The sequence below is a fragment of the Cervus elaphus genome, chromosome 12 (genome assembly GCF_910594005.1).
Source record: "Cervus elaphus chromosome 12, mCerEla1.1, whole genome shotgun sequence".
Classification (NCBI taxonomy): domain Eukaryota; kingdom Metazoa; phylum Chordata; class Mammalia; order Artiodactyla; family Cervidae; genus Cervus; species Cervus elaphus.
The window spans coordinates 1,280,101-1,292,650 of record NC_057826.1 but is presented as its reverse complement, the minus strand read 5'-3'; the positions used below and the strand labels follow the sequence as shown (position 1 = coordinate 1,292,650).

The 12,550-nt window shown below is 46.5% G+C and overlaps 1 protein-coding gene across 6 annotated transcripts in view; it reads right to left on the bottom strand.

Annotated features, from left to right (window-relative positions):
- Window positions 1–12,550, bottom strand: part of TTC7B (tetratricopeptide repeat domain 7B) — a 265,511-nt gene that overhangs the window by 108,651 nt on the left and 144,310 nt on the right. For all 6 annotated transcript variants that reach the window (XM_043920987.1, XM_043920988.1, XM_043920989.1 and 3 more), the window contains exon 9: window positions 9,105–9,242. In XM_043920987.1, the coding sequence (XP_043776922.1) occupies window positions 9,105–9,242 (138 nt within the window). The remainder of the gene's footprint in view (window positions 1–9,104; window positions 9,243–12,550) is intronic.

The window sequence follows — 12,550 nt, the reverse complement described above, 5'->3', positions numbered from 1 at the left end:
CTCGTTATTGGATGCTGACTTTGTTGGACACACAGTTCTAGATTGACTGCTGAATGTATTTTTGGAATGTATCATCTCAATATTTTCTGTTTTCCATTGTAACTGCTGACTTGTTCTCAGTCAACTTGTCATAACTTAAAAAATACTCTCACAAGTGCTTTTTTTCTATTTTTGTTATTTGTATGAGAACAGTGATTTTTGTGGGGTTTTTTTGTTTGTTTGTTTACTCTATATCATAAAAATCCAGAGTAATGTCTGATGGTAGCTTCTCAATAAACACTTCTTGAATGAAAAATAAAAACAAAGTTTGCAGAGTGAGTGGAGGGTCCCCAGGGCTCTGTGCAAACACTGCTCCAGCCATTCTTTCGCTACTGTAGCTCTTTGCTATTCTTATCAATGAATCACTTGTTCAAGAAATGGGCATTTCATTCCTCAGCCTCCTCCCTCCTCAACTGCAGTCACCTTCTGGTCTTTCCCTGTCCCCTGGCTCCAGCCACGGGGGACTTCAGCGTGCCCCTGAACACGTGCAAGACCTAGGGAGGGGAGTAAGGGGGCCCCAGGTTCTCCCCAGGGGTGTCTCCTACACAAAACAGGTGCTCGATGAAGGCTTGAATATAGATCCAGTGTCAGGACCTATTCTTTCAGATGGCCTGTGAGGTGTGTGGGGGGCTGGGGTGGGGGGCTGGCACAGACAAATAAGGAGGCATTGTGAGAAGTGCAGTGAAATACAAAGAATCCAGAGTTGACGCCATATCAGAAACAATGAAGAGCAAAACAATCTTGAAAAACAGTAAAGTTGGAAACATAACTTCCCAATTTTGAAGCTTACTATAAAGCTACAATGAAAACAGTGTGGTATTGTCATAAGAATAAACATACAGACTGATAGGATAGAACTGAAGTCTTTGAAATAAACCCACATATCTACTGGTTAATTGACTTTTGACAAGGGTACCAAATTCAATCAACGGGGGAAAGAACAGCCTCTAAGACAATGTTGCCAGGAAAACTGAATTTCCACATGTAAAAGAATGAAGTTGGAGCCCCACCTGACACCATATACAAAAATTAGCTCAAAATGGGTCAACAACCTAAATATATGAGCAAAGTCCATACAATTTCCTAAAAAATTTTTAAAAAACCCATAAAATTCTTAAAGGAAAATATAGGTAAAAATCTTCATGATCTTGGATTTGGCAATGGATTCTTAGATATGACACCAAAGCAAGAGCAACAAAAGAAAAAAAAAATCAGTACACTAGACTTCACTGGAATTAAAAACTTGTATGCATCAAAGAACATTATCAAGAAAGAAAAAGACAACCTGCTAAATGGGAAAATATATTTGCAAATCATATATCTCCTAAGACCTTTATCTATACTAAATAAAGAACTCCTATAACTCAACAACAAAAAGACAAACAACCCAATTTAAAAACAGGCAAAGGTCCTGAATAGACACTTGTCCAGACAAGATATACAAATGAGGAATGTGCACATGAAAACGCCGTCAGTCAGCAGCAAACACACAGTGAGGGACCATTTCAGTTTCTAGAATGGCTACAATAAAATGAACAAAAAAACAAAAAAAATAACAAGTGTCAGTGAGGAATTTGAATCCTTGTGTCTTTCTGTTTGGAATGCAAAATGGTGCAGCTGCTGTGAAAAACAGTTCAGTAGTTTTTCAGAAAGTTAAAAAAGAATTACCACGTGACCTGCAATTTCACTCTTGAATATAAGAAAACAGGAACTCAGATACGTGTCTACCAATGTCCATAGCAGCATCATTCACAATAGCTAAAATGTGAAAATAATCCACGTGACCATCAGTAGAAGAATGAACAAAATGTGGCATATACACAAAATGGAATACTGGCCAGCTATAAAAAGAAATGAAGCTTTGATATTCACTACCAGATGTATCATTATGGCATAGTTGGACCTTGAAAACACTAGACGACCTGAAATCAGCCAGAAACAAAACATTAGTATTGCATGACTCCATTTATATAATGTACCCAGAATAGGCAAAATTCATAGACAGAGAAATTAGCTTAGAGGTAGTACAAGGTTGTGGAAGCTGTGGGAATGGGGAGTATTGCTTAGCAGATAACGAGTTTCTATTTGGGATGATGATCAAGTTTGGAAACAGACATAATAGTTACACAGCACTGTGAATCCAGTTAATGCTGCTTAATTATACATTTTTAAAAGGTTAATATGGCATTAAGGCAAACAATTTTTTCCTTGAGGGCCGTAAGAAGAGAACAATGAAGCTTAATTCGAAAACGTACTCATATTGGTGGGGTTGTAGGTACCAGTGGCCATGCAGTGGCTGAGATTCTTTGGGGGCAGGACTGTCAATAAAAACGATGTAGCTCATCCCTCTTGAGGTTGACCCCCAAAGCTGGACCAGAGTCAGGATCCGTACCAGTCAGTGCTCTGCCTCTAGTGGGGCCCACCTCTTCCTCTGTGACCCAGTTCCCAAGTAAACGACCTTTAACCTTTGGGTCGACCTCTGGAAGCTACACTCATTGCACATCCAGGGACAGTTTACCCCCAAACCAAAGGAAAGCAGGATGAGAATGTCCATTGGTTTTGAAGGACTGGGTGATTTAGCAAGTCGTTATTGGGTACCTATAATAAACCAAGGCTTCCCCAGTGGCTCGGCAGTAAAGAATATGCCTGTAACGCAGGAGACACAGGAGACAAGGGTTTGATCCCTGGGCTGGGAAGATCCTCTAGAGAAGGAGATGGCAACCCATTCCAGTATTCTTGCCAGGAAAATCCCACGGACAGAGGAGCCTGGCAGGCTGCGGCCCATGGGATCACAAAGTCAGAGACTGAAGTGACTGAGCACATAAACCAAACCATCTGCCTTCATGTCTCAGAAGTCTGCGTCTCCAAGTCCATCAGGCCACCCTAATACCTTCTAGAGACCCTGGCACGTAGGTCAAGGCTGGGTTTCTGCAGAGTGGGGCTGCATGACAGACCAAACACTAATGTAAACTAACAAATGGTAGGCCAGTTAAGCAGATTTAGTTAGACCTTCAAGTGTTTTTCACGAGGCTCCCTGATTAAATAAGTGTTTCGGGGGTAGGGATGTGTAAATGTCCCTTTGGTACAAGCACTAGACAGACACTTCTACCCACAGAACCACAGAGTTGTTGAGATTTACCATAAACAAATGAACACGAGCTCAATGGGAAAGATAAAAATACCATTTCTGTCTTTAAAGATGCCATGTCTATGTAGAGGGGATGCACATACTCTTCACAAAAGACCCCATCACGTTCCTTTAAAATGGAGCCTTTAATAGTCAAGAAACAAACTTCCTCAGCAGCTTGGGTTCATTCTCAAAAACAAGGAAAGCGGTGCTTGCTGCTTTACTTTTAATAGCGCAGGTTGTCATGCCAACTAGTGCTACTGTTTAAATTGAACAGGGAGAAAAGAAGTGTTCCTTCCCACACAAGCCTTTCAGCGGGGCTCACATGAGTCTTTTTTTTTTTTTTTGGTTGCGCTGGGTCTTAGTTGTAGCATGTGGGATCTAGTTCCCTGACCAGGGGTCGAACCAGGGCCCCCTGCATTGGGAGCCACTGTGGACCACCAGGGAAGTCCCCACATGAGTCTTTAAAAACATACAGACTCCTAGCACTGGAGGGACAGCAACCATCACGTTTGTATCCTGTCAGGATGAAGGTGGGATGCTCCTTTGGTTTGAATTCCCTCTGTACACAGTGCTCCTCATCCAGGGTCTGGCTGAATAGCACCCCGAGAGAAAGAACGGCATCGTGTGGGCACACACAAAATCAGCCCTTCTTGAGATGTGAGAAGAGACTTCTGTCTTAAATAACAGAGACAGAGAGGAGAGTTGTTTTTTGGGAAAGTGGCTCTGCTCCCCAAGCAAGCACAGTTCTTTGTTTTTAATTTTTTAGCTGTCTATTTACTTTGGCCGTGCTGTGCGGCAGGCATGTGGGATCTTATACTTGCCCAGCCAAGGACTGAACCCACGCCCCCTGCATTGGAAGCACGGAGTCTCAACCACTGGACCTCCAGGGAAGCGCCCGAGCACAGCTCTCAAAGGCCAGGGTCTGCACCGCACTTAGAACCCGCGCACGGCTGTCAGTGACGGGGGGCGAGGAGGAGACGGGCTGGGCGCCGAGGCAGGGCCACCCAGCCTCCTCCTGCTGGCAGGCGTGCCTGGGGAAGCCGGGTCCTGACGCAGAAGTGTTGCTGGTGCTTGGGGACAAGAAAAGCGAGGAAGGCGAGAGGAGGGGGTGAGCAGGAGGCAAGACCACCTCCCCCACAGCAGCCTGCTGGTGGTGACCTCTGCTCATGGAAGGTCCCAGCGGGCACAAAGATGACCCCTGCATATCGGCGTCTGGCAACCTGGCTCCACGCTTTCCAGCCGGTGTCCTCTCCTCCTCTCCGCCCTGCACGAGAGCAAGGCCTCACGCCCTCCTGCCTCCCTGACCTTGATGGTGAAGGTGTCCCTCTGCTCTTAGACTTTTTAACTCTTCTCAGGCCTCGAGGGGCCAATTCACACATTGGCTGCTGCGATCCTCCCTGGTCACCCAACCGGCCAGCTCCGCCATACCTGGTCCAGAGCCTTCACCTGCAATCAACACGCCTGGCACTACCCAGCCTTCTCTGACTGGCTGCCTTTCCATGTGTTTGTTTCTGATGACTGGAAGTTTCTGGAAAGAGCAGATCACTCTCGTGTACTCAGCTGCTTCCCTGGTGCCGGGCACGTCCTGTGCACAGATTGGAAGGAACAGCGCAGCAGCATGCGGCTGCCGTTTAATAAGCTCTACACACTGGGCTCGGTTCTGAGCCCTTTGCATGGATTAGCAAACAAGCCTCAGAATGGTATGAGATGGGTGTGATTATTATCCCTATTTACAGAAGGCAAGACTGAGGCATGAGAGGTTAATGACTTGCTGGAATCATACAACTAGTAAGTGGCAAATCAGGAACTCAAACCCAAGCTCTCCGATTTTAGAGCCTGTGTCCAGAGCACACGAGATTGCTGACTTAGGTTTGGAGGCTGGGGTGGCTGGGCTGGGGTGGGGGTGTCAATGGAGGGGAGAAGAATGATTGGGAATATTCACAAACATCTATAATACTATTCCATTCCTTGAAACTTACACTCAAACAATGGAATACTATACAGCTATATAAAATGATGAAGTTATGTACAGTCACGGCCTACATCTATTTTGAATACAAGTTTCATGAAGTGTGAAAAAAAGAGAAATATGAAAAATTGATCTCTAAAATGTCAGTGGGTACTCAACTATCTCTAAAGAGTGGGATTTTCTGTGACTTTTTTCTTTTCCATATTGCATATATTGTTCAACTCTTCAAGGAGTCTGCTGGGCTATTGCCTACGGCAGGAAGACCATGAAGTCAATTTCATTCTAGAAGAAAAATGAAAGCAAAACAAAATAAAAAGAGGGAGAAAAAGAAGGGGCAAGGGGGAAAGCCATGAAATGTTTTTCAACAGAGGGTGTTTGAGAAAGATCACTGTGGTGACGATGCATGAAACAAAGATGGGATATAAACTATCACAGCATGAATGAAGACAATGATGATCACTGACATTCACAGGGCCTGAAGAAGCAACGTAGGAAGTTTAAAGCCTAGCTACCCCGGAGCAGGACTACTTGTCACAGTCAAATGCCTGCCAACTGATAAATGGAGAAACAAATCTCAGTCTATCCATACGATGGAATGTTATCAGCCAAGAGGGTGGATTCATGTTAAAAGATAGAAGAACCTTAAAACATTAGGTAAGTGAAAGAAGTATAATAAGCTCAAAAGATCATATACTGGATGACTCTATTTATATGACATACATTAAGTCACCTACGTATGAACCTTCAAGTTACAAACTTTCAAAGATGCAAGTATGTGTTCCATCAATGCCAAGTGTGAGTGAAACTGCAGCCTGCCCTCCACCTCCTATTGCTGACGACCCTTCGACTCTACCATCTCTCACCTCCTCTCCCTCCTCCAGTCAGTAACTCTTCTTGCCTGTCCACTCGATGGCCAGCCTCTGTATGCCAGTGGTTGTACATACTAGTGTATTTTCAAGGTACTGTACTGTAAAATTAAATTGCTACTTTGTTTTTTTTAACGTATTATTTGTGTGAAAGGTATTATAAACCTATTACAGTACAGTACTATATAGCTAACTGTGTTAGTTGGTGTCTATACTAACTATGTTAGACTTACGAACACACTCTCGGGATGCGACTCCTTTGTATGTTGGGGACTTATTATATTCAAAATAGCTAAATTCATAGAGTCAAAAATCAGATTAGCAGCCAACAGGACCTGGCAGGAAGGAGAAATGATGAACAAATACTTATGGGGATGGGGTTTCCTTTCAGGGTGATGAAAGTGTTTTGAAATTAGAGGTGACAATTGCCCAACAGCAGGAACATATTAAATGTCACTGTATTGAACCTTCTAAAATGGTTAAGTTTATGTTTTATAAATTTACCTCAATTAAAAAAAAATTCACTTAGCCTTTTAACCTAAAGTCCTCAGAAAATGGAAGGGCAAATGAGAAGAAGGAAAAAAGAAAAAAAGAAAGCAGCAGCAAATGAGGGAAGCAGGACAGTCTAAGTAAGACCTGAGACCAAAGGGCAGTGGGGGGTTGTCTGTGCTCAACCAAGGGTGGGCCCAGCCCGTCCCCAGGAGGAGAGCTCTCCAAAGACAGGCCTGGTCCGCGAGATGCTCTGCATTTTCGCCTTCCTCCCACGACAGCCCTACTTAGATCTGAGACGACGTGGATACCAAATGTTAGCTGGGGAAAGCTCCATCTGCAAGCCCGAGTAGAAATAGCAAGAAAAACTAAGGCCGAGGATTCAAATCCTTCATGACTGTATGCAGAACCTGCATGGAGACTCGCCCAACATCAGACACCCCAGATGGTGAGTGCCTGCTGCTTTGGCTGTCTCTTCTTCTGGACTAGGGGTCACTCACGGGCAGGGACCCCGCCTAGACCACGATGCTGCACACCCAGCCCTAATCATAGGCCCCGGTACAGAATCAGGGCCTGCATATATATGGGATTAAAAAAAATGAATGTCCTCCATTTTAAGTATTTGATCCACTGACTTACAGTTTTAATGGGTAAAACACACACAGTACAAAATTCAAAAGTCTCCAAAGGCTCCCACTGTTCTGCTCCAGCCCCCTTCAAGGCAACCCCGCACTGTCTCCACAGGGTCCATGACCAGTGCAGTGAAATTCTGAATTGCCAAGGCTCCACCAACCAACCAGACTACCCAGTGACTTGGGTGTCTGGGCATGACCACGAGACGATGCGAGGCATGATGTCAAGGTGAAAGCTATCTGGCTGAAAACGCGGTGCCAGGATTCCACAACAGGCGGAAGCACATGCCAGGGAGCCATCGGCTGGCAGAGGAATGCCGCTAGGTGACAGCCGTCCCCCCAGAGCCATTCGTGGCAGGAGGAGAAGCCTGCGGGCAGGGGCCGTCCAGCCCGTCCGCCACGCCGGCCACCCCGGGCTCGTCACACCTGTTTCAGACACAAGTGAATTTCAAGCCGGGGACCGGTTCTGTGGCCCCATGATAGGAGGGGAGCAGTCGTGCAAGCCCAACGCAGCCTTGGACGCCGAGAGACTTTTAGTGGTTGGTTGTCTGGGAGAGGAGGGAAGTTCACCTTAAAAGAACTCAGCTGTGAGCTGCGTGGCTCTCTCCCTGCAGATGGGCTCCTTGGTGGAGGCGGTGGACAGAACTCAGCCGGCCAGGAGGAGAGGGTCCCTGGGAGTCAAAGCCCCTGGGGTGATGAAGAACCCGGGCCCACCCCAAGCCTGGGACGTGCCCCGGGGGTGCACCTTTTGACAGGAACATCTGGACCCATCGCTTCATCTGAGCCAGATTGCGAGGGGCTTTGTTTTTTTTGAAGCCTGAGTAACCGTCGCCCTGTATAGTCACCAAACCAAAGGCTAAAAAAAGATGGGAGCCACGCAGGCTCGTCTGTTCCCCGAGGCTCCTGCCTAAAGTGGCGGTGCACCGGCAGGCTACAGGGTGAGCCAGGCGCCGGTCCGACGTCAGCCAATCTGTTACAGTATTTCATTCCCTGTCCGGGTGCCCAGAGGCTGTTGCAACGCGTATAAATTTAGAAGAAGCAAGATAAATACCGTGGAAAGGTTCATTTGAACAAAATGAGTTGTTTTTCCTTCCTCCTTTTCTTTTCACTCCACTGAAGAAGAGATAAAATGATCCTGTGACTGAGTTAGCCTCTTGGGGGGCAGATTTGGCGTTCTGGGCACCCTCAATAACGCATAAGCATGGCCACCGACTAACCAGCTTCTCCCAAAACTGTAAAACAGTCCAGCTTCCAGCCTGAACGTCTCTTAGCAGCTGAGGGAATGAGGCGGCAACAAGATCTGTAAGCAACTGGGGTCTCCTCAGAATGAGAGAAAGACTCCATGTGAAGACAGCGTTTACTCTCCCTGAACGAAGCCTGTACCAGCTCACTCGACGCACCCGGTGCCGGAAGTCCCGGCTCACTCGACGCACCCGGTGCCGGAAGTCCCGGCTCACTCGACGCACCCTGGGCCGGAAGTCCCGGCTCACTTGACGCACCCTGGGCCGGAAGTCGCCAGTGCGCCAGGAGTTATGCCTCAATACTTGACATAAACTGAAACCAGCTTTACAAGGAAATTAATATCACAGATGGGAGGATGGGGATCAGCGTGGAAATCACACTGAAAAAGAAACTGCCTGAGAAACGCTTGCCTTCTCTTACACACAAACTCACCCCCAGCGGGTTTATGGACCATCGGTAGGAAGTGAGCACTAGTGAATTCTACCACCGCATGGTGCAGCCTGATTCCCATCTTGCAGAGAAGGAAACCAAAGTTAGATGAGGGGACGGAGGGCACATGGCTGCCAGTGAGGGGGTGGGGGCAAGACCAGGTCCGCCAGCTCCTCCCAGTGCACACACCCACACACCGCCTGTGTGTGTGTGTGTGTGTGTGAAGACCAGGTCACCCAGCTCCTCCCAGCACTCACACCGCCAGCACCACCCACTGCCTGGAAGTCACCCAGACTCAAGGATTGTACCTCTGACAGCATCTCATACTGGCCTCTTCTTCCAAGAGCAATGGTCAGTAAATCATAGACCACAGATGCGCTCTGTAAACTGATGAGACGGTCGCTCTTGTGCTCAGGTATCCTGCTCAGCACAGCGTCCCGGTTGGCCTAAAAACAACACAGAAGGGAGAAGCAGATGGTGAGCTGGCAGTGCACACAGTTATCACTTTGTACAGGGAAGCCATTCAGGGCCTGCTGTCCCGAGAGCTTGAGGAGGGCCTGAGGACAAGGGCATGAGTGAGTAAGGGGTCGTTTACTCAAAATCCCCAGAGCACTGAAGGACTCAGAAGGCCTAGAGGGCACTTGTCCGTGTTGGCAGGCGTCTGGAGGAAGCTTTAGGAGCTGATGCAAAGCACAGTGGTTTCTCCTGGGCTTGGGCTCACAGCCAGCCACGCAGTGGACACAGCTGCGCTTGGGGGCAGCAGAATCATACATCAGATGAAGCCCTGCTGTGCCTCACTTATGGATCCTGCTTCTCCTCTACATGAAAGAGCAGGAGAAAATCCCCAGCCCCACACTTCCCATTGCCAAATGGTGTTATCAGGGCACATCAGTCCTACAGAGATGTGTTGTCCTTTTCCTCTCTCACCCAAGCAACATTCGAATCTCTGTATGACAGCGTTACTGGAAGAGACGACAAAGACTCATTCAACCTTGTTCAGGGAAGCACAGAACAGAAGCAGAAGAGAAAGCAAGAAGGAAACAAACTTTTATTTTAAAAGATGTCAGCACAGAGGACTCAGGAGAACAAGGAGGCATGTCTATTTCACACCCCCACCGCTCAGCACAGAAAGCCCACAGGCGCATTCAAGCTTATTCATCTCGTTTATCTAGAAGTCAACTGCTCTCCATGGCAACTTGTTTTCATTACTTTTGCAATTACTCCACCAATTCCTCCAAACACATCACATGTACTGGAGACTCTAAATGTAGCTCATTTTCCTTTTCTTCCTAACAGGGAGTTCAGTACCAATAAAGTAAGACTTTGCCTGTCTTCTTTTCCCTTCTAATTAACAGAAGTCTCCAGACCTATCCATCCCTAGGAACACAGAAAGGGCCCTTCCATTTTCCCTGTGAAACTGGCTCTCGAGGGACCAGTCACTGGTCCAGGTAGCCCGACATTTACCTTCCAGCCTGACACTTGGAAAGGCCATGCACACACCTCACTCACTAATGAGACGGATGCTTTCTTTTGTGTGAGTCCAAGGCATTGACTTGTAGCCTCCTGTCAGTACTTACTCATTTTAAAACTCCTTCCTCTTAAATGTCAAAGACAAATAAGAAATATATAAGACAGGCCACTTCCTACAAAGTGAGTCATCGCTTATGGAAACAAGTCTGCTTTTGAAAATTTCATTGTAAGTTTTTCTGGTTAGAAATGCCTTTGGAGCCAACAAAAGAAGCTGTGAGGGAAACAGGGCCTGATATCAGTGGTCTCATTTGATTTATTTGCTCCAAATGTTCCATATTGTGACCGACCTGGGAGAGGAGGGAACACAACAAAACATCATTTAAGAAAGATTTTCAGGTTATGCCAAACACATTCCTTTTTTCTTTTTAAAGAGAAAGCCTATCAGTGCCTTTTGATTAAAAAGGTACAATCAGAATCTCAAGCAGGTCTACAAATAACAAATAGCCCAGAATGCTGTCTCAGTAGTAATCATGCTAAAATACAATTCTGATAACTCCCTTCTCCTGGAAAAACTAATTTGATTTGAGGTAAGAACACAGTTCAACTCCAAATGAGTTCTTGTAGGTGGAGGGACCATTGACAAATTTATGTTTCTAAGTTAAAATCAGGACCAGAGGATAATACAATTTTCTCAGACACACACACACACACATACACAACACAGCAATTCTCATTTTGGTTCTGAAATTGAGCACATCTATTTTCTGTCTAAAAACTGAAAAAAAAAAATCAAGGGACATGAAAAAAGGCTTCCAAAGGCAACTTAATTTAGATTTCTACCTACGTAACCATGGAATGATTTACTGGGAGAACATAACCGTCCTGGTTGGCAAACCTCAACCTTCTTATTTACTGTCATCATTTGGATTTCATCATCCTCTGAAGAGATTTTCTGGAAATTAAATACGACAGAGTCGAATTTGACTGCCTCAAAGGGATCCGAAATTTGAGTATCATTAGGGTCTGTCACTGCAGTGAGGAAACAGGAGGGTTAGACATCACTCCCAAGACATCTACTCTGAGAGCATGCATTCTAGAGATGTCGCCAGCTTTCCCAAATTCCAAACTGGAACGCACACAGCCTGACAACAGAACACAATATTTTCAATCAGAATTGTCCAAGAGATCGAAAGTGTATGGTCACCATGCTTTCAGAACTGTTACATTGTCACTAACTGAGTTTGCCCAAAGGAAGCTAAATGCCAGGTTGTGAAGAGCCCACAGAGGAGGAGGGAATGGCAGTGAGCACTCCCACCTGCCACAGAGCTGACGACGGGGCACGGTGAGATCTGCTTGTCTGAATACCAGTTACAGGAGGCCACTGGTGCTGGCCTATGCACATATGTGCCTCCACCACTGTGCCAAGGCAGAGGAGAGGATGTAAATGACACCATCCGAAGTCACCAGCTGACAGTCAAGGAAAGATGAGCCATGGAGGCGACCTGTATCCTTCAGAGGAAGTGGGGCCAATGACGTCAAAGGGCTTCCAAATAAAAAGATGCGGTAACTCAAGCAGTCTCACTCTTGTAAACATCTCAGGGCCATTTCACAGAAAAAGAAAACCCAAAGCTCTAAATTAAGGCAAGAAAGCTACCCTCCCTGCCCAACCCCAGCCTCTTCTGCCCCGTCTTCACTCAGCACCCATTTCTAACTCTTCTTCCCCAGAGGATATCTCATGCCTCCACTTAAACTGTAAGCTTAGAGTGGAGGGGACCACCTTCTCTTGCTGTAGTTACACCTCCTTTTTCTCCTTGTTTTTCCTACTGCCTGCCCAGCAGGCTGGGAGTTACAGAAGGGAGACAGGGTATCCGCTAGAAGGAGCAGGAGACCACTGAAGGAGGCCTCCCGTCCCTCGTCTAAATGAGTTGGTGGACACAAGGACCTTCCAAGCCCCGGAGCTTGCTGTTCTGCTCAGGTGCCCAGCACACATCATTTATGTGCCAAGGTATTAACTACTATGACACATATTACTCTGGCATGCTTCAAGTTGAGCCATCACGCCTAGCGATGTGCTGAGAAGAAACCCAGTAAATGATGAACGATGAAATTCTAGACCTAAATTCGATCTCCTGGCCAAACACTAAGAAAACATTTCAAAGGAATGTGATGGTCTGGCAAAAACTCCCTCCCGACAGTGGAGCTGGGTAACAGAGTGGGCTCTCCTGGCCTGGGACTGTGCAATGCCTGGGGATCAGGTGGGGGCTGAAGAGAGGACCTGGGTGGA